General features: G+C 39.6%; 1 protein-coding gene across 1 annotated transcript in view; it reads right to left on the reverse strand.

Annotated features, from left to right (window-relative positions):
- Positions 1-22,912, reverse strand: part of TBC1D9 (TBC1 domain family member 9) — a 55,382-nt gene that overhangs the window by 17,348 nt on the left and 15,122 nt on the right. The window contains exons 2-11 of the mRNA XM_061354107.1: positions 21,456-21,566; positions 17,154-17,272; positions 15,275-15,503; positions 10,612-10,873; positions 8,906-9,113; positions 5,884-6,090; positions 4,066-4,236; positions 3,469-3,619; positions 2,007-2,221; positions 65-182 (exon numbers count right to left, since the gene is read on the reverse strand). Coding sequence (XP_061210091.1) covers positions 65-182; positions 2,007-2,221; positions 3,469-3,619; positions 4,066-4,236; positions 5,884-6,090; positions 8,906-9,113; positions 10,612-10,873; positions 15,275-15,503; positions 17,154-17,272; positions 21,456-21,566 — 1,791 coding nt within the window. The remainder of the gene's footprint in view (positions 1-64; positions 183-2,006; positions 2,222-3,468; positions 3,620-4,065; positions 4,237-5,883; positions 6,091-8,905; positions 9,114-10,611; positions 10,874-15,274; positions 15,504-17,153; positions 17,273-21,455; positions 21,567-22,912) is intronic.

Genomic DNA, 22,912 nt, shown 5'->3' on the forward strand with positions numbered 1-22,912 from the left:
TACCAATACCACCAATTTGGTTAATTTTTGTACTGTAATTTTAGCAAATTTCCCCATAACATACCAACAACTCTTGTGTTGTAGTAGTCAGGCAGCATACGTTCACACAGAGCCACCAGCAACCAAAAAGCCTCCTCCTCTTTTGCGTAAAGGAGGAGTACTGAAGTGACAATATTCATAGCCTAAAGGAAAGAAATAAAAATTACTAAACCCATTTATTCGATATCTAGCATAGTAACTGGGCAGATAAGTGGTTACTATGCTTAAGAAACCAGCTACATCTCCCCTTGCGGACTCCAAATTGTTCACGTATCTTCCTGTGAAAAAGCAGACAGTGTTTTCTCAGTGCTCAAAGGAAGGCTTAAAAAAGTCTCAAATAAACCACAAAATATCATTAGACATTTTTCTTAAGGAAAAAAATAAATCAAGATTTCTTTTTATAATAAAGGGCCTAACAGGTCTGCAAGCATCCAGTTACACTGCTACTGATAATTGTGCCAGGAAGTGCTCTTGGGGAATCTGGGTCTGATGCAGACAAAATGCCTCCTACAGCACTAATGTTGGCCGCTGCTGTACCACTCCTTGCAGAGGCAGTCTGCACTCCCTATGGTTTCTGCTCATATGAAAAAGTCAAGACAGCATCTGTGAGCTCAGGCAAATGCCTGTAATAGTGTCGGTCATGAATAATGAGAGCATAGTGAAACAGAAGCCTCTTGCTGTTGCTCACTCTCCATGTTTGTGTGCACAACAGTTTTTTATGGCCTGTTCCACTCCATTTCAAATGGCATTGCATTGTACAGTGACCTCAATTGTTCGCTTACAGCTTTTGACTAGACCTCTGCTAGTCTGAAGAAATGAAGTATTTCAGTACCATTTTCTTCACAGTTTGCCTACTAAGGAATTAGCTGCTCATTTCAGATCCTGTAACATTTTAAGACTCCAGTTTCATCATTACCTGTTTGAAATAGTAACTAAGGTTTCAACTGAAACTTGGAACAATGCTGAAACTTTGTCAAATTCTATGCTATTCCTTTCAGCTCCTAAATTGTCACTGTGACTGTGAATCAGCATTCTGAATGCCACGGACCAAGTCCCAATTACTGTGACAGCTTCAGGAACCAGAATCACAGTGTCTTTCTACTGTTCCTGTTAAACAACCTTTACAAAATGTTATTGTAGTTACTACTTCATATTGTACATGTTATTAAATAATTTATGATGGTATCTGTTGGAATTGCTTGCACTTTCACTTACTGGTGTTGTACCTGGGAGTCTTAACATTCAAGACATTAATCAGGCTCATGAATTCAAAATTCCATTTTGCAAAAATAGGTAGGAAGGTGAAAAAGGTGCCCATGCAATAATTCAAAGTTACATAGAAAAAAAGGCCGATTTAGGACCAGGAACTAGTGTGACTGGAATCACAGGCATAAGAACTCCAAAGGCGTGCACTGCTCAGCACTAACTCTACTGATAAATGGTTGCAAAGCACAAGGACAAGATACCTTCTGGGGTTTTGGTCTGAAATGATTGAACAGCATAATTTAAAAAAATAAAAATAAAGGAGGTTCTGGAGGGTTATTACAATTAATACGTTAAATAAGTAGGTAAAAATTTAAGGTTGAACAATTAAAGCTGGAGGCTTTTTTCTACTTCAAAGAAAGAGTTCATTTGTCATTTTCTGTTGACACACTTCAGGACAGCTCTGTTGTTATCCTCTGTCCAGTTTCTAGATTAATGGGCAGAAAATATGCTTACAGAAAACAATGCACATCTCAGCATAAGCTGCTAATACTTTTTGTTAGGAGTAGGTCCTTGTGTCAAATTCCTCTGACCTCAGCATGACTGTAATTCGGCAGCACGGAGGCTCTCCCTCACCGTATTATACATGTATTCATCTGTGTACTTTACACAGCCAATATTCATGTACATGGCTGAAGAAATAGTAGTATAAGGAAATAACTGGAATTCCAGAAACTGAAGGACTGACAAGGTATTTCAATTACCTGACAATATCCTATGTTTGGATTTCTAAAAGCATAAGCTGTCAAGACTCTCCTTAGAGCAGCAATACCCATCTCATTCTGGAATGCAGGGTGTTCTGGAAGGGAGCGGTGCAGATCCCTCTCTATCTCTTCTGTAGCAAGATTATACTTCCCCATTGATTTCTCCACCAGGTCCTCATAATAGCCAGGATGAGTGGCCATTTCATTAATGGCTCCTAGGAGTGAGAGAACAGTATTAAGACGAGGAGAAAGCAAGGGTTAGCAGATACAGTATCCCAACACAACAATCTCCTGCTACCCTTTATCTTGGATGCCACCAGCAAGCACTTTGACAGCAAATATGAAATGCTATTTTTGTACAGCTGATTAAAAACCAACCTGACATGCTTAGGTAATTGAGATGCTACCCCTTCTTGTCTTTTCCTCAAGGCATTAAAAAAAGAAAAAAACAACAAAAAAAAGGAAAAATATAAAGCCCCTCTCTCTTTCTGCTAGAATGAAACAGAAGACATGAAGAACAAACCAGCTGTGTAGTCACACAGTATCATGAGCTCTCTCTGCAGCTGGCTGTGGGTGTGATCATCCTACATAATTCAAAATATGCCTCTGAGAAAGCTACTTACCCTGTGGAGGGAGTATATTAATGCCTGGTTGCAGAAAGTATGATATCTCAGCCAAAGAGAAAAAGACAAACTCCTGAGCTCTGTTCCTGCTTCTGAAAATGACTCTGTCACCTTGAGCAAGGCACTCAACCTGTCTTAGCAATGCTGTCAGAGCTGTCATGAGATTTCACTGCTGACTTTAAAACTTCTCTGGAAATTAAAATCTCAGCAGCAAAAGAAATCAAGTGTCAGCAGCAGAAAGCAGTGTGTACAGAAAACACTAATTATACATACACCATGAAAACTGGTCCAAACTAGCTGTTAATTAGACATAGAACAGATTTGTGCATTCCTGTGTATATTTGCTGAAAACATCTGTTTAATGCCCAGCAGCAAAGAGAACATGTACAAAGATAAGCATTCTTAGGGAAGAAACATCATTAAAAAAATTATTTAAATAAAGAGAGCAGTTCCATGCTACATGCTTAGACTTTGGAATTCCTTGCAACAACTTGCTGTGAAGGCCAAAAGCTTAACTGGATTCAGAAATGATTTAATACATGGGAAGTAGTCCTCCCGGTGGTTGTCAAACATCTAGAGGCCCCCAGACTGCTGGCTTCTGGTAACAGGGTGTGTGTTCTGCTTTTTTATATTCTTCCCTAATTTCCCTGTTTGAGAAAGGGTATTTACTGGCCTAAACAGATCTTGTCTAAACTAGTCGGCTGTCTGCTAACAATCACAGCCTTGCTTGCTCCAAATATTTTTAGACACTTACCATCTGCATCTTTGAACATCTTTGAAATGCTTTTTTAACTCACACTTTTAGTTATATCCCAGTCTCATTTCAAATGAGTACTTGCCTGAAAACAGTAGCCAAAGTTCTCCTCTCATGCTTTCTGGAATGCCCTTCAGCACAAGATCTCTGGTTTTCTCTGTGCGATACATACAAACTCCTTGGCCATATTCAGCAAAGTGAATTTTCCAGGCCTGTTCCTTCAAAAACTCTTTAGCCTAAGAGAAAAAAGGCAAGCATAAAGATGCAGTTTCTAACACTCTGCCCCACTGAAATGCTAAGCACTAAAAAGCCTGCAATGTCCTAACTTCCCAAGTGAGCAAGAAATAACTTGGCTATAGTCCGATTCTCCTTTTAATGGGCTGCCTCCTCCCATTTCTTAGTTTCTATCCCAGTAGACCTTACTGTTAAAAGAATATTGTTGAAGCAGTTGTACTTAAGAGCAGGCCTAAAACCTCTCCCTGATTTATATCCAACTTTGCTTTTCTTATGTAGCAAAATTGTTTGTACTGGTAAAATGACAGCATGTTCAACATTTCTGTGAAAAATGCTGCCTCTTCAGCTGTCTGTGGCAGAATGCTTCCACATTAGAAACGTGGATTTTAAACACCACATGATCTAACAACTTTTTCAGTCAGGTACAGCACTCCAAGGTGTATTTTACCAGCTTGGGGTTGAACTCCTCGGGTGACCTCCGCCGATACATTGTCATTAAAGCTTGAGTTGCTGTTGGAATGCCATTGTCATTGAGATTGAACTGTCGCTCTCCCTCAGACTCAGAGCTGAGGCTTTTATGAGGGCTGGCAGAAATAACACTACTCGATCTTGTAAACACCTGCAGAAAGCAGTCACAAGCAATAACAGACATGGGGCTTGATTCTAGACTTTTCATTTTACTTCAAAATTTATAATGCTAACAGCTAACAAAACCTGAGCAAATTAAACCACCCAGGTACATTCACAACATATGACAGCAGACATTAAACCAGTATAGAATAATTAAATTGTTTCCAGTTTCTCAGTGCCCCCCTGCCCTGGAAAAGTAACCAAATCCTATCATTAGAATTTAAAGAGCTAACTTTAAGTAGCCCTGGGCATTAAGGCAGCTTCCTTAGTCTCCTGTCAACATCACAGGACTGTTGAATTCCCAGATGGTTCCTTGACCATTAAATATTTAAAGATTTAAATAGAACATTTTTATGTGTGTGTACACAGACATACACAAAATAAATTATTTTGTTCCCCTCACTTAAAAGTTCTATAGAAAATTCAACACTGACAGACTGTGATTTCAAAGAAAAATATTTTGAAGAAAAAGGATTTTCTAGCTTCTCAAACAGCTTTGAATATTTATCACAGTAAGATCTCATACGGCAGCTCACACCAAATGCCTGAAATTGAAATTAGTAGCCATGCATGTCTAGATTTGTAGTCACATTATTAATGTAATGCTTGCAATTATTAAATTGTGTTTATAATTCAGTAGGTAGAATGCACAGATCTATTTACGGCAAAAAGACAAGACAAAGTTTCAGTATTATACACATATGCATATGTGCTCTAGTATACAGCTAAACCTCCACACTAATTATACCTCACCATCAACAAAGCAAGTAAAAAACTGACTTTAAAGATTTATATGGCAAACAGGGTAGGGCTAACTGGTACAAGACTAACGTATGGCTTAGTACAGATTTTGAATGTGAAATGATACACCACCAAAGCGTTTTCTGCTTTGAGATCTGAACAACTAAACTTTGTTGATTTTAACAGATCTGATGAGGTTGGAATATGAAGCATGTTTTCATACATAAAACCTAGGAATTCAGTAGACGCCATGATATTCAAGGTGCCTGAGTAAAGTTTATCTGATAATATCTTTTAAGAACCACTTACTTTGCCTAGGTAAACAGGGATTTGATTCAGAATAAGGTCACCTGGATTCTAGGGTGAGGGTTGTTTGGGTTTTTTGTTTGGGTTTTTTTTTTTGTTAGTTGAAATGTTCCAAAGTTCACTAGCAGTGCACATGCAGACTTGCTCAGCTTAGTAAGATTTAGCAGCTGAAGCCCTGAATAAAAGGAATTTTGAGTCAACTGATAATTTCTTCAAATTATTAAAATTCCACAATTACATTTTGATTTGGACAAGTCAAACAATATTATTCAATTAACCAGTTACTTAACTACGGCATTTTCAACAAAATACACTGAAATTCCAGAACATGGTAGCAGGAATTAACAGTAGCTCCTCCACAGCAACGGTGATTTCTCTTAAGTCCTACATGAAAAAAGTAGATATCCTAGCTGTAACATTTAACTGTTCTGCTTAAGGAAGCTAAAGGTGTTAAAACAAAAGAGGAAACATTTCTCTGTACAGAGGTTTAGCTTCACAAAAAACTTACAAGGTTTTTTCCTGGCTTTTCTTTCCCCACACCAGTTACAGTCCCCTTCTTCTAGTAAAGAATTCCTTCTCCTCCACATACCTCATCATCTGAGCTCATATAGCTTCCAGAAATATTTTTCTCCAGGTATATTTTTGATGTGGTTTGTTGCAGAAAGTCTGAGATTCTCTGTACAAGAAAGTCTCTGTCTTTCAGGTTGGCAAAGAGGAATGTCATTCTGTTTTTTGTGCTGATTGATAACGGACTGGGCAACACACTGGAGCTGTCTGCCTTTTCCACTATCGTCACCTAGGGAGAAAGAATACCTACAGCTTAAGGTATTTAATCAGGTTGCTTGGTCTAAGAAACCATCTTTATACAATAAACCCATAACATTCCCCCTTATGTCGAACCACTACAGACTTCCCTCTGCAGGAAAACAAACACAAACAACTGGCTTTAGTGCCTTTTCCAGCAAGACTCCTTTGCACTGCTTAATTTTCCTCAGTCTTTATTTTTTAAGAATCAGTAACAGAAAATTACTTCGGTGGGATACAGATCTACGGGCTCTTTTGTAGGACCTTGGAACCATTTTCCTGCTCCTCTGTACCAGTACAGGATGGATCAAAGACCTTTGCTTACTTTTTGCTAACAATGTATGTAAGATAACATGCCTGTTCTACTATATTATAATTACATATTCTGGAAACAACTGTTACTGCAAACATACTTTCATAGTACACAGAAACCTGAAACAAAGGGAAACATTCCTTACAAAGGAAGACATCTAACCCTGTGAGGTGGAGGTTTCTGTTTGGCCTTCAGTTGTTAGTGAAACAGTCACTAACCTAACTGACCTCCAGGCTGTAAACAGTACTCAAACCGCAATTATACTACTGAGCAGAAGGCACTAGCTCCCTGAGGTTTTGGTAAAGCACATTAACACAAAGAAATCTCAGGGATCAGTTATACAGTGTGTGTTCCAAACATTACAAATTATTAAGAGCAAATAAACCAATCAATCAAGTTTGTGCTGTTCATACATTGAACAAATCACAACTGTAAGTACTCTTAACCACTGCTTTTATGACTTTAAACAATTTCCTAGGCAATGAAAACTGTTTTATTCCCTTCAGGATAGAAAAAAGCAGATTTCAGTTTCTTAGCACCTTTACTTTTGCTTTTTTCACTTTTTTAAAGATAGAGATCAATGGTAAGACATTAGTGCTTTAATTAATTATAATAATTAATTCATACTAAGATACTAGTATTTCTCTACTAAGAAGATAGGATAACCACTTTTCACACATTTTCTTTGAAGATGTAGTTAACGACTGCAATACACAGCTTAGGTGTTAAATCACTTCTCTATCCTTCAAACTTCCTTTTATTTTTCTGTTAACCACAAATTTATTAGTTTGAACACATACAGTCTCTCTTGGAGGACTACTTTACTGCTACAGAACCACAGTACCTGCCTGGAGACAATTTACAGTCAAGAGTCTTTATAACATGCACAAATCTGCCAAATGCAATTTGCAAAGAATTCCTGGAAAGGAAAGAAAATCTTCGCTACTTTGCACACTCTTAACAGTAATTTCATACATCAGTTTTTTAGGATTTCATACTTCAGTTGCACAAAACTACTTTTGAAGTGCTATAATCTAATTTACCAATTACATGCTTTTATTTTTAACTCTCTTCTCCAACTTATTTTCAGGGTCCAAAGGAAGCTTACTGATTAACTTACTGATTAACTAATTCCTCATTAACTTAAAGGACATTCACTAATAGCATATTGAAATTAGCTAAAAAGTGCTCCTACGTAATTTTCCAGTTCCACATGAACTGTTTGAACATAATCAGCTCAAGACAGACAAATTCTAGAGGCACAGGACAGACATTCCAGCAGGCATGCCCTGCTATAATGAGAGCTAATACTCACTTATTTCCTATTCAAGTAAACACACACACATATCTGAAGTACTGATCTTGAAAACTGCACCTCCTGGGTGCAGTAAGCAGTGCAGTCAGCCACTGAGAATCAGCTTTCCTGATCACCATTTCTGAATCAATGCTTCGTCATTGTCTCATCAGTCATAACATGTTCAGGCTATCAGAGAATACTGGAATTAGGTTCAGGTCTGACCCAAAGCTTTAATTAAATAGAAAGCTTCCCTTCAATTATTAAGGGTACTGATCAGTTGCTGAATCTGCATCCAGGAAAAGAGGTCCTGACAAATGCAGACTTTGTTCTGCTCTTCCATCACTCCACCTAGAGGATCATTCTTCCCTGGGAGTTCCAGACAAACAGTGCAACCATCATCAAATGCCTCTTCTGAAATAATCAAAAGTCACTGCAACACACTGTGGAGAAGGTGTACTTTAAAGTTTCCAAACAAATATCATTTGTTTTCACTCTTTATGATTTGTGGGAGAAAATACATGCCTTGAAATATTCAGTGGTTCTCCAGTCATGACAAACTGTCCTTGTTATGTCAGCTTTGCTATTATTTCCAAGACTTCACAGCTTTTTCCATTAACCCACAAATCAAATCAATCATAAAAAAAACCCTCTCCAACATAATTTCTTTAATTGCATTAAGCTTAGGTCCTTTTTACTAAACATCTGCTTTAAGCAGCCAGGGAAGCACACTGATCTATAAGATGCTGACAAACATTTTCCATGCACAGGAATAAATGACTGCCAAGTCTGTGTGAAGAGAATTTAAATCTTTATGATTATGAATCTCCTCACACCTCACAAAAACAGACCTTATCTGACAGATTCTTTAACAGAAATTCCACTCACCAATCTAGGAAGCTTCACTGCCCATCCCTCCCTATGAGGCACAAGAAACGTACCATGGGGCGATACATCAGAATATAAATTATGGAAGGGAAGAACTCACAAGGTTTGTAAAAACCAACAGAAAACTCTTTGTGTATTTTAGTAGTAGGAACTTTTAAGACACCATGTCATTAAACATTACTTAGAACACATCAGAATAGTACACTCACAAGAGGTTAAAGGGATGAAAAGAGGTTTTTCTGAAAAAATCAAAGCTAGGATGTAATTTCCAATAACATATTGCCCTATAAATTTACAAATACAGATATTTACCTCTCGAAGAGGGATAATAAGGCTGCACAAGTTCTCCTCTTTGCTAGTAAAGCAAATGTAGTTTGTAGAAACAAACATCTGCCCCAAAATATGCATTTTGTTGAATGGAGTCCAGAGAGTACAGTCTGTGTGTCCATCTAATTTCTCATCCTTAGGAAGTCGGAACAATGCACGGTATCTCTCACTCTTTGCTCTGGCATCAAGATCCCTAAAACAAACCCACAAAACTTTTCTTGTTTTAAGAAATATATAATACATACTTTCTGAGTTTATATACAGTGATTTTATTATTAAATAACACATGACCCTGTGCAATATCACACCAAAAATCCTTACTTGAAACTTCTTTGTTAACATGATGGAATCCTGTGGGCTAGAGTTTGTTAACAATTTCAAGACTTAGCCTTGATAATGCATTCAGTGCAAAACACTGAAGAGTCAGAAAAACAAACCTAAGTAATATAATGCATGATATGATGCATGTTGATATCACTAAGTAACCAGAAACATAAACAATGGTTACATTGTTACAACGTTTACATGTAGATTACCATCTATGATTCTATGACAAATTCTGTATGGGTCGCTAACATAATAAACATAAAATAATGAAAAAACTAACAAGAAACTATCAAACTGCAGCCTGACATCTATAGAAGAAGCAAAGATTTTCCAGATAATTTCTTATTCTTTAGAATTTTATGTCATTTTTTTTCATCTCTGTTACCTAAAAAGTAAGTTCTAGATAGAATCATAGAACAGTTAGGGTTGGAAAGGACCTTAAGATCATCAAGTTCCAACCCCCCTGCTATGGGCAGGGACACCTTGCTCTAAACCATATCACCCAAGGCCTCGTCCAACCTGGCCTTGAACACTGCCAGGGATGGTACATTCAAAGTTGTGTTTTCAGAAATGAAAAGGATCCTGCGTGCACTGCACTGCAGATTAGCTGTGCTTATGCCAACATCCTTTGGTCTTAAATGACAAGACACGGACATGCATATTTGGACATACAAAGAGCCTGGCATAAAAGCTCCTGTAATATGGGCAGATTCATGCTTTAAAGTCATGAAGTGGTACATATCTTACAGAGCTTCCCATTTTAGCACAACCATTACAGTTTTTCTGAAAAGCTCATCATTTTCCCCTTCTGTTCTTTCAAAAAAGAATCTACTGGTCTAATGAATTTCAATAAAATCAGGAGGGATGCTCTCATTTCTTTCTCCAAAGATCTCTACCAGTAGATTCCTAACATTGTCAACCTTGGGAAGAACATATTACGTTCCCACTGTGATATGTGAACCTGAATTCACCATCTAGAGTAATTTTTCAACTCCAGTTATAGGACCAAGTATGAATGTTAGGCACATTTCTAATAGCACTTAAGTCATTTTATTACCTTCCCTGGTAACCCAAAAAGGCCTCACAACAGATGTCTAGTACAGCCAGTGTCAAGAGATACATTAAAGAACTTCTGAACAAACAAGAACTTGGCTCAAATATGTTACTTTCATTTCTGCAGCATGTTGAAATGTTTTCCCTCTCCTATTTCAACAGGAGACCAAATAATTATATTTAGTTATTTCCATTTTGCCGCTGCTGGAATCAATCATTCCTCTTGAAGTAACAGTAAATGACAGCAAAACAAAATCCTGCAAGTAAAAAGACTGAGGAGAAACAAATGACTAAGAGCCAGTGCTACCTACCGTTTCAGTGCAGATACTTTTTTGGGGGATTTCTTTTTCAGTTTGGGTAATGACCTGTCTTGTTCAAATCCTTCATTGTCCAAAAGCTGTCGCATAGCTATATTGGCAAGCTGTTCCATTAGTTTAAACGTCTCACTGATATTAAGGAATACTGAGAAGAAATGTTCACTTGACCTTGTGCTCACTTTGATCATATCAGGGAAGAGCAGTGTGGCATTCTTCTCAAGTTGAGTGATATCAACCCAGCGGATAACCAACTTTGCTGAACAGAAGCAAAGAAGCAACAACAAAAACATATTTAGTACAAAAAAATCGTATATTCAAAGGTTTTCTCTTCCTCAAAAATATATCTAGCTGAAATTTTCTTGCAACTTGAAAGGTTGGGAGGACAGCATAAATAGATCCAGCTTGTACAAACAAAATATGATCACCCGAGAAACAGCAGATAAAAGAGTTTAAGTATCATTTACTTCTGTAGTGAACACCAAACAAAAGCGTTACAAAGCTAGGTGGGCCAGCATACTTCTCAAGACTCTGACATCCTTCTTTCCCATGGAAGCAAAGAAATACAGTCTAAACCCATCAGACATGACTGCATGATTTTTACCTATTTAAAAGCTTCAAATATTACAGTAATGATAGATCCTTAGCTTTTCTCCCAAAACCACTATAGGTTAGAACATTGTCCTTAAAACAGGGACTAAATCTATATTTATTTTTGTCAAACCCCCCCCCCCAACAAACAAAAACAAAACCAAAGAAGTCATTCATTAGGGTATGTCCACACAACTAAACAGAAAGACCCGGGACTGATCCATTTCTCATAACCAAGTACTGCAGACTTGCTCCCTTTCACACTGCTTAGAATTAACTCCCTCTGTAGCAAACTGGTTGCATCCATACTATGTAGGTTCTTGATCCTGGGTCTCCTCTGAGCCCTTTGTGAGGCTCTGGAGTTGTATATGAGTAAATATGGGATTTTCAAAGTCTGCCAGAGTAGTACTGGAGGACTGTGTAAGAGCAGAAAGAGCCAGAACTGGTGTGATCTCATCTCTAATCCCTTCAGACACTGTCTCTGAAGTTAACCATGCGTCCAGATGATGCCCACATATTGTTTTACAAAGAACTGCGTTCAGAAATACAAAACAAATAAGGGAACAGCATGACAACTAGGGAATCGCTCCCTACTTCTCTTTCCCTCAGCAGTATCACTGCACCCTTCAGCAGTTCTGTAGGTGAACAATCATAGAATCATAGAATAGTTAGGGTTGGAAAGGACCTTAAGATCATCAAGTTCCAACACCCCTGCCATGGGCAGGGACACCTCGCTCTAAACCATATTACCCAAGGCCTCGTCCAACCTAGCCTTGAACACTGACAGGGATGAAGCATTCACAACCTCCCTGGACAACCCATTCCAGTGCCTCACTACCCTAACAGGAAAGAATTTCCTCCTTATATCCAATCTAAACTTCCCCTGTTTAAGTTTGAACCCATTACCCCTTGTCCTATCACTACAGTCCCTAATGAAGAGTCCATCCCCAGCATCCCTATAGGCCCCCTTCAGATACTGGAAGGCTGCTATGAGGTCTCCACACAGCCTTCTCTTCTCCAGGCTGAACAGCCCCAACTTTCTCAGCCTGTCTTCATACAGGAGGTGCTCCAGTCCCCTGATCATTCTCGTGGCCCTCCTCTGGACTTGTTCCAACAGATCCATGTCCTTTTTATGTTGAGGACACCAGAACTGCACACAATACTCCAAGTGAGGTCTCACAAGAGCAGAGGAGAGGGGCAGGATCACCTCCTTCGATCTGCTGGTCACACTCCTTTTGATGCAGCCCAGGATACGGTTGGCTTTCTGGGCTGTGAGTGCACACTGAAGCCGGCTCATGCTCATTTTCTCATTGACCAACACCCCCAAGTCCTTCTCCGCAGGGCTGCTCTGAATCTCTTCTCTGCCCAGCCTGTAGCTGTGCCTGGGATTGCTTCGATCCAGGTGTAGGACCTTGCACTTGGCATGGTTAAACTTCATCAGGTTGGCATCAGCCCACCTCACAAGCGTGTCAAGGTCCCTCTGGATGGCATTCCTTCCCTCCAGTGTATCAACCAAACCACACAGCTTGGTGTCATTGACAAACTTGCTGAGGGCGCACTCAATCCCACTGTCCATGTCAGCAACGAAGATGTTAAACAAGACTGGTCCCAACACTGATCCCTGAGAGACACCACTTGTTACAGGTCTCCAGCCAGACATCGAGCTATTGACCACAACTCTTTGTGTGTGGCCATCCAGCCAGTTCTTTATCCACCGAGTGGTCCATCCATCAAATTGATGTTTCTCCAATTTAGAGACAAGAATGTTGTGTGGGACAGTGTTAAACGCTTTACACAAATTCAGGTAGATGACATCAACCGCTTTACCACTGTCCATCAGTTCTGTAGCCCCATCATAGAAGGTCACCAAATTGGTCAGGCAGGATTTCCCCTTAGTGAAGCCATGCTGGCTGTCACCAAGCACCTTGTTGTTTTTCATGTGCCTTAGCATGCCTTCCAGGAGAATCTGCTCCAAGATTTTGCCAGGCACAGAGGTGAGACTGACTGGTCTGTAATTCCCTGGGTCATCCATTTTCCCCTTCTTGAAAATGGGGGTTATATTTCCCTTTTTCCAGTCGTTGGGAACTTCACCTGACTGCCATGATTTTTCAAATATGATGGCCAGTGGCTTAGCAACTTCATTTGCCAGCTCCTTCAGGACCCGTGGATGGATTTCATCAGGACCCATGGACTTGTGCACGTTCAGATTTTTAAGATGGTCTCGAACCAATTCCTCTCCTACAGTGGGCCCAAGGTCTTCATTCTCACAGTCCCTGCATCTGCCTTCCAAGACTTGGGTGGTGCGGTCAGAGCCTTTGCTAGAGAAGACCGAGGCAAAGAAGTCATTCAGAACCTCAGCCTTCTCCAAATCCTGTGTAGCTAGTTCACCTGAGAGCTTCCTGAGGGGGCCTACGTTCTCCCTAATCTGTTTTTTATTTGCTATGTACCTGTAGAATCCCTTCCTGTTATCCTTAATATCCCTAGCCAAGTTTAATTCTAACTGGGCCTTAGCTTTCCTAACCTGGTCTCTAGCTTCCCGGACAATATCCCTGTACTCTTCCCAGGCCTCCTGTCCTTGCTTCCACTTTCTGTAAAGCTCTTTTTCATTTGAATTTTCCTCAGGAGCTCCTTATCCATCCAAGGAGGTCTCCTGGCCCTCCTGCTGCACTTCCTTCTAGTTGGGATGCAACGCTCCTGAGCTTGTAGCAGGTGATCCTTGAAGACCAGCCAAGAGTCTTGAGCCCCCCTGCCCTCTAGGGCTATATCCCATGGAACCTTACTAAGCAGGTTCCTGAAGAGGCTGAAGTCTGTTTTTTTGAAGTCCAGGGCAGTGTGCCTGCTGCACGCTCTTCTCACTGTCCTAAGGATCTCAAATTCAACCATCTCGTGGTCGCTGCATCCAAGGCTGCCCTGCAGTGCCACATTTCCAACAAGCCCTTCCCTGTTGGTGAGCACAGGGTCAAGCATGGCACCTCTCCTTGTCGGTTCCTCTATTACTTGCAGAGGGAAGTTGTCTTCCACACAATCAAGGAACCTCCTGGATTGCTTGTGCCGGGCCGTACCGTCATTCCAACAGATGTCAGGGTGTTTGAAGTCACCCATGAGAACGAGGGCCTGTGAGCATGAGGCTTTTCCTATCTGCCTATGGAGTGCTTCATCCGCAGATTCCTCTTGATCAGGTGGTCTATAACAGATCCCCATAGTAATGTCTCCCATTGCTGTTTTCCCTTTAACCCTAACCCACAAGCTCTCTGACAACTGCTCACCTGTCCCCAGACAGAGTTCCATACACTCCAGCCTATCCCTAACATAAAGGGCAACTCCCCCTCCGTGCCTGCCAGGCCTGTCTTTTCTAAAGAGTCTGTAACCTTCCATTCCAACACTCCAGTCATAGGAGCCATCCCACCATGTTTCTGTGATGCCTATTATGTCATAGGCCCGTAGATGAGCACACATCTCTAATTCCTCTTGTTTGTTCCCCATGCTATGTGTGTTTGTATAGAGGCATCTGAGCCGAGCTCCAAATGAAGCCGGCTCATTGGCTGGAGCAGCCGGAATATCTCTGCATTGCTCCAAGCATTTATTATAGGTGCTGGCAACTGACTGGGAGTGTTGGGATGGAATGATGCCCCCTCCCCCAACACATCTAGTTTAAAGCCTCCTTAACCAGTCTGGCAAGCCTCCTACCAAAACTGCCCTTCCCCTTCGAACCAGCTCCACCAGCCCCCGCTAGACCTGGCCTACAAACTTGGGTCCCATGTTCAAGACACCCAAACCCCTGACTATGACACCACCCTTTTAACCATTTATTAACCTGGCTAATCCTCCTAGCTTTTTTTAGGTCCTCCCCTGTATCCTGGAGAATAGACGAAAAGACTATCTGAGCTCCAGAGCCCTTAACCACCTCTCCCAGGGCTCTGTAGTCCTTCTTTATGTTCCCCAGGCTACTACTATCTATATCCCTAGCACCCACATGTATCACCAGAAGTGGGTAATAGTCAATAACAAGCTACAGAAGATTCCTAGCAATTCTTAGATGCACAGACCACTGGTCCACTGTAAAACATACCTTCCTTACCCATGAGGAAAGAGTAAAAGCAAAGGTGATTAATGCTGAGATACACCCAGCCCTGACGAGGAACCTTCCCCTTCCAGTAACTGCATGAGTAGTAGTTCACCAACTTCTCTTCTTCTGGCATCCCAAACAGCTTGTGAAATTTCACTATGGCTTCCTTAAATTTTTCTGTATCATCATCTTCCTTAATGCCATTGATTTTGTTGTACTCAGCGATGATACCCTGGTAGGGAGTGAAAGAAGTACACAGCATATTAGTTGCCATGGGGTATCAGATATCCTCATTATCATCGCTGTCTGGGCCAAAGGACACAACAGCTATTGCAATGTCAAGAAAGAATTTTGCTTATCTTTTATTCTTCTCTCATTCTTCTGTTTATATAGTTACTTACTTTGTTCAAGGTTGTCTGATGACCTTGCTCCTTACCATGCCTATGCCAAAAGAAACCAAACACCAACCACATGCCAATACCCTGCTTTAAATTAACCAGCCTATCTCAAACATTCCTGACAACTCTGTTAAGCACCCATGATTTGTAATATTTCCCCTTCCACCTATAAATGCTCTCTGAAGAGACAGGGATAGGATTTCACCAGAAAACTTTATTCTAAAATTAAGGAAAAAAGCAAAAGGAAAAAAAAAAATATGTGATTGGTAAGAAAAAATACCGAACTACTTTTATGACCCTGTTTCAGTAGACCTGGCATGAAAGAGAAGAGCAAAAGCAAACAAATAAATCTCTGTTAGATTAACTAGCAGAACTATAAAAATAATTCACACTTTCACGTTCAGGATACCTTAATCTAATTTGAAGTGACAGCAATCTGGTGAAAAGCTGCCTTTTGATACCTCAAATACTATGGTTTCTCTGTTCTATGCTGAACATAGAACACAGAAATTCACATAGAACAGAAGTCTATTCACTTATTTTCCTAATCTCTTTTATAATCTTCTGAATTAAAGTTATAAAAAGGAAAGTGACTTCTTATCTTCAAATTGCTCCATATTTACATGGAAAGCAGAGTATTAAGACAGTGAACCATCATGAACTTTTAATATTTATTCAACTTTAACAAATTCCTTAAAAGATTATATTTCATAAGACAAATGCCTTCTCACGTCAGGTGTTTCCATGATTATCCTCAGCACTCATGGCTGATTCACTAGTAAAACACAAACAAGGAGATTCTTAAGACAGTTGACTTACTACATGAAATGTTAATAGAGGAATGATACAAAGCCAATGCTTAGAAAACACATCAAGTATGTACAATAGTTCTGCTTCTAATCAATCTTTCACCAAAATATTAATTTTTAGGTAATTCTTAGCATGTGCTTTTTACAAGTATAGCTACTACCTATAGGAGAAAAAAGAAATTCTGGCAGAACAAAAAAAAACCCACCAAAACCAGACAAAAAACTAACAAATCAATCAACCAGCAATCCCTAAAACCTATGTGAAGTGCAAATACCGACACTACAGAATTTAACTGCACAGAAGAGGGTAAGGAGACATCTTATGATGAGTACATGAAAAAAAAAAAAAAAAACACCAAAAAAACAAAAGCTTTGCCCTGGAAAAGCAGTTACATAGAAAACTGTCAAAGTTTAAGACAAAAGCAATGGTGCAATTAATTTTAGAACATATAATGTTTGAATCCATGACTATATATATATTTTTTTTAATCACACTGCACTAATCCCAGTTTCCCTTACTTTTTACACACATGTTAGTACTTAGAATCTAGTTCTTTTTCAAAAGGGTGGAGCAGCCTGGGGACTACCAGGTTAAATTCATTTAGAATTCACATCAGTTTTCCTTCCACAGTCACATTTATCATTAACGACATTTATAATAATATATTTAACTACCTGTATTTTTCCTCTGACAAATGTATTTATGTCATTCTCATTTTCAAAGATCGAAAGAGTTTGTAACAAATTCTGTTCAAGCCATTCCCAGTGTTCAGTGATTTCTTTCCTTGAGCAACCTGCATATATACATTAAAAAAACCAAAAACAAAACAACAACCAAAAGTCACAAATAGTTCACCAGTGTCAATGTCCTCGTAATCATAAATAAAAGACTAATAAAATCACTAGTAACTGAAGATGCAGTGTGATTCTATGATCTTTTTGTTCAAACCACAGATTTGCCTCACTTTACTCAAGAGCTAGCAAGTAAAGGTACCTACCTGCTGACGTCTACAGAACCCAACAAAGTGATGGGGGCTTACATGAAGTAACCATTAGAAAGAGGTTAAATACAACAAGTTGTTTCTAATAACTTCTTCGGCTTCACTACAGGCACTGTCACATGTCTAGATCACGAATCACATGTGATTCTACATCTAGAATCACAGAATGGTTTGGGCTGGAAAGGACCTTAAGATCATCTAGTTCCAACCCCACTGCCACAGACAGGGACACCTCACACTAGACCATCTCTCTTTGCTTTGTTCACTCAGGCTTAAAAAACACTTTTGCTGAGATGTTCTGAAGTACAGGTCTTTAACTCTGCTACTGGCAAATCTTTGCTTATCTTAACCTATTAGAAGCATTCACCATTTTGCAATCATTGGCCTTTCAGGTAAATTAAGCAATACCTCCAGCTTTCACTGAAGTGAAAATAAAAACCCCCAACATTTAACAGTTAGACCACTACACTGGAATACAGAACCTTCACGACTGGCAGGAAATAAAAGGGAAAATAGCTACAACACATGCAGTAGACTACTGAACACTCTTTCCCCTCCTCTAAATGGTACACTTGGCTTATGGCGTGCTCCATGGCTGAAATGACGTAATGCTGGCCAACATTCCTGGTAGACTGAGTTATTCTCCTCAACCTTTGGGGAGGAAACTAGTAAGTACGTTAAACAGAAGTTGGAGAGCTAAGGGAGGTCTACACCGGAACTGCTGAATGGGGAAACGATGCATGGTGCCAGAGAGAGGATGAGAAGGTGCAATTGCCTGACAGGTGGGGTGGAATAATAGCACGAGCAACATGGGAACATATCTGGCTGTCAAGGTTAGGTTTCTAATATCTGGGTCAGTTCGTCTAAAGTAAGAGGTGAAGGTACGGAGGGACTGTGACCGAGTACAGACCTAAGAAGAAAATTAAATTAAAAAGTCATATAAAGATGCTTTCAAACACACTGAGAAGTGTAATCTCAGTACTGTTTCAGTTGGTGACTGAGGAAAGGCTTAACTTGAGACAACGGATGAGGCTATCATGTTCAGTCTTCTCTTCCAAGTAGATACTTCCTTCAGATGATTATTCAGTCAACCTGAACTGCTGCTGTTAACAGAATGCACTGCAAGAGAATCTGCAACACCTCAGAGAACCTAAAATTGTTGCCAGCAATGGCAGATTCAAGAGTGGACTGACCGAGCCCCAGTTTGTGCAGAGGGAGGAGAAAATAGTTATGGCTGGTAAACTCAACAGCACTCTAACTAAAACTGTGTTTAGTTACCAAAGCACATGGGCTTTTATGAAAACTTTTTCCAAGGTATGCAATAACATTTCAAGCCTGATGCTTTAAAGTAACGTTACTCTTTTTTTTTTTTTTCACATGTGAAATACAAATTTGGAAACTCCTATGGAAGTACCTATCATATCAACTGTTACCACAAAAACCTACACTAATGGTTCCATACATGAAAAACACAGAGTCATAGTAAGAATGACTGATGTTATATGTGGAGAAAGATCTAAAAGAGTTGTGAATTTCCAAACACAGTTTACATGTACCATCATTCTTCCCCCTAAACTGAGCACTACCAGACCAGGGAGGGACACAGAAGGGCTATTACAATATGCAAGGCTGATCAAGGACAACATTTTAGATTCCTACACAATTACAAAATTAATATGCTTAAAACTGTTCTATAAAAGTTACCAGTAACATCTTTCCAGTACAGTTCAGAACTTTAATCCATGACACCATCTATAAAGCAGAAAGTGCTGTTAACATCTACAGAGCTAGAAAGCCTCAGCTCTACCAGCTAGCATTCTCATAGAGCCTAGATCAGTAGAGTTATAAACAAATCTTGGGTGTCTTAAACAAAATAGTAATTTTAGAGCAAACAAAACACCTTGGATTATTTTTTACCCTCTGAATAATCTTGTACAGAAGAAGACTAAATGTCATGCAACATGAATGAACAGAGAAACAATCACATTTCTTCCACTCGTTCTGTAAAGCTACTTACTGAGGATGGAAATTATTGCTTTATGGAAGGCAGAGGAAAACATGACAAATTCTGTAAAAATAAGAGATTACAAGCACCAAATAACCAGCAGTGTACACCCCTAGGGAACAGGGAGGGACAGATGTACAATGCACGACAAATCAGAGTTGCATAGCTAAATGCAGCCAAATCCCTTGGTAACCTTATAATTCTAACAACCCTGGATGAGTTCAGAAAGAATTGCCTTAGCTGCAAATTCATAAACTAATCACAGCACAGAGCCTTAGGCAAAACTGGGCTGCTCATCTTCAAGGTTGCACTGATAAATAATTTGCTCTCTAAAATTTTACCTCCCTGTGAGAGCCACACTATTCCCCTTAGGTGATGAGACTAAGCTAGTGCAGTCACATAATTTAACACAAATAACTAAGCCAATCAACCAACTACATGCTGGGGGAGTAAAAGTTCAAGAAACGCTCCACAAAAATGGAAGCACAGATAGATACATTTACTACTTTAGTAATTTCAATTAGGGTTAAGATTTATCATTTAAGACAATCTTCATCCATGCCTCATCTTCTTCCCTTCCCAAGAGAGAGGATTTGTCTGGAAGAAAAATTATCCAAATAGTCTAAATGTCAATTTTTACTGGGAGAATGGTCACAGATAAGAGGGCACTGTTAGGCCAGAAGTCTACAGCTACATTAGCTAATATTTTTGGCTGGCAGGCAGTGCTGGGGATGCTGGAAGTTACTAGTCTATTAAAGAGATGACAGACATGTATGCACTTCTTATTTGTCCTCTTCCTCAATTTTCTTTCAAATGAACGGAGTTCTGGCTGCTGCCTAAAACAGTGTTTGAAGCTTTAGCGCTAGAAGACTTGTATTAAAAAATTTTTGCTTGATAAGTCTGAAAAGCAATACTATCAAAATGAGAATAGGACCTTATGAGCTTGGCCAATCAAAGCTAAATAACCTCGCCCTTGCATTCAGTTTCAGATGCTATTTCCAGAGTCAGAAAACTGAACCAGAGACTAGCTACATACTGTTCTATGCTACTTGCAATAGGTACTTAACCACAGAAAAAAAAAAATTTAGTATTTACAGGATCTGATGCATGCAAAAATCCTATTTAATGTACCAAAATATCAACTTCATTGATTTCACCAACTACTATAATGACAGAAAAAACAGCCTTGCAGTTAAATATGTCAAAGTTTGAGCCTTAAAGACCAAAACTCTTTTGAGTTGTTGCATCTATGTAGGAACATACACTTCTGTACTTAACTCCTAACCTAGTTACCATCTTTCTGAATTCCTAAGTCCATCATATTTAGAAGGACAACTCATTGTCTGAAATAAAAGTACAGGAGGTGGGCATCCCTGGAATCTACATGGTATTTATCCTAGAGGAGCCTAAGTTCACTATCCAGAAAATGCCATACTGATATACAGTACTCAGGCAAGTGCTAGGATTGCACTGTCTTCCTGGTTTCCACTTCAATGGAAGCCAGGTGGCCTCTCTGGGCAATCTGGGGGGCTATAACCCAGGTAATTCTCCTACCATATTCTTTAGAGATACCACACCCCCCAAGAAGGCTGCACTTTTAAAATGCTGTAGGAGTGAGCCATGGGCATGTAAAAGAAACACAAGGAGGAAGGATGGATACCAAGACTGAGTGTCTGAGAACATCTCAGAAGAGACGGGAAAAGAAGGGTGGGAAGTATCAGGAGCTTCTGTCCCGCTCCATAGCTATTTTTGCTCAGTTACTGTGCATAACACATACACGCATGCCGGCATTCCAGGTCTTAATATTTAGAAGCTCTGGAGCGTCTTAATTTAACCACTAGAGCAGGTTTTCATCCTGACACATTTATTTGTCCTGATACGACTGTACTCAGCTAGTGGGATGTTCTATTAGTTATGTGGCGCAGTACCCAGGAAGAATAAAAATCCACGTGTCAGTATATTTGTCCTTACCACAGGCGACAGTCCAATAGACCAAGGAGTCTGGTGCCTGGTAGAGGATTCGATAGGGTGCCACTCTGGCACTGGAGTCCAACACAACATCAAGAGTACCCACAAGGAGACCTACGGAACAGGAAATTCTCATGAATACAGAGTAATGAATGTTCAGAGATCCCACAGGAGAGAAGTCCACAGCTCCACTCCCATTTCACACTCCAGAGCAAAATGCACACTGGTGTATTCATCCCCACAGCTTGCCTCGTTGTAGAGAGGGAAAGCAACTCAACAGGGAAAAGTTTTCAGTTTAACAAGACTTTAACTCTTAAATATGCACCAATTCTAGCATAAAGGCTGGTGAACTGAGGCAAAGCAGAAGGTAGCTGTTTCATAAAACCACGTTTAAGGCTGTTTAGTTCTTTCCTGTGCTTCATATACTGTTGGAGCCCTGCGAGTGGGGTGGAAGTGTGAGAACAGGGAAGAACAAAAAAAAAAAAATCCACAAAAAACCCCCACTGCAACACCAACAAAAAACCCCAGACAATACCCTCTGGAAGGGCTCAAAATTCAAATATCAGCTCGTAAAAACTAAGGCTTCCAGTAAAAATAATTATGCTACTTAATGGTCTGATTCTTCAGAGCAGAAAAGACTGAAATGCCAGTCAAGCTGTTTTTCATCTGAAAGGATACTGATTAAAGACAAAGCCATACCGTTTTCCCAAAGTAGCTTTGAAAATTCGTTGCTACTGAGGGGGCCATCAACAGTTGCATACCAAATGCTACCAATAATTTCTAAACATATTTCCACAAATTTTAGATACTATTTTTATAAGAAATTGCACACAAAATAAAACTCAAATCGTCTCCCACCAGCAGCCCTATCTATTTTTAAAAGATGCAAAAGTTTTCTACCTTTTCATGTCTACAAAGAATTTTCATCTACCCTGCAGAGATGTCAAGATTTAAATTCTCATGTTGAAGTTCTCATCAAATTCACATACTGAAAACAGAGAGATGAACTTTCAAAGACTTTTTTTCTGTAAATTTTTGTTAGGATAGAAAGTAAGAGGTTTTTTTTTAAACAGCTGAATTAAACTGCATGCATTATAAAATCATTTAAACCATTTCTGTTAAAATCTTCTTCCCCTTTCAGGCAGCCATTCTCATTTTTTACTGTCAGTTTCATTAGTTCCTCATTCTGCATCGCCATAACTGGTAGGGAAGACTGCTTCCCTTGTAGTTCTTTCAGATTTGCTATATGCATCACAAAGATACAAAAGCACTACCCATTTCCCATCTTACCAGATTCCTTAAATCTGAACTGAAACTGATGTTTGGAAATACCCCACATACCAGTGAGAACACAGACTTTATATTTCCCTGTTCTATGTTTTCTATTTGTATTTTGTTATGAAGATCTTCACAGGCCAGATCAAATGCAATCTTTTCCTGCATTAATATCCACCACTTTT

Source organism: Neopsephotus bourkii, unplaced genomic scaffold (assembly GCF_033783945.1).
Source record: "Neopsephotus bourkii isolate Nb327-2 ecotype Australia unplaced genomic scaffold, CSIRO-AGI_Nbou_v1 NB_718, whole genome shotgun sequence".
NCBI classification, from domain to species: Eukaryota; Metazoa; Chordata; class Aves; order Psittaciformes; family Psittacidae; genus Neopsephotus; species Neopsephotus bourkii.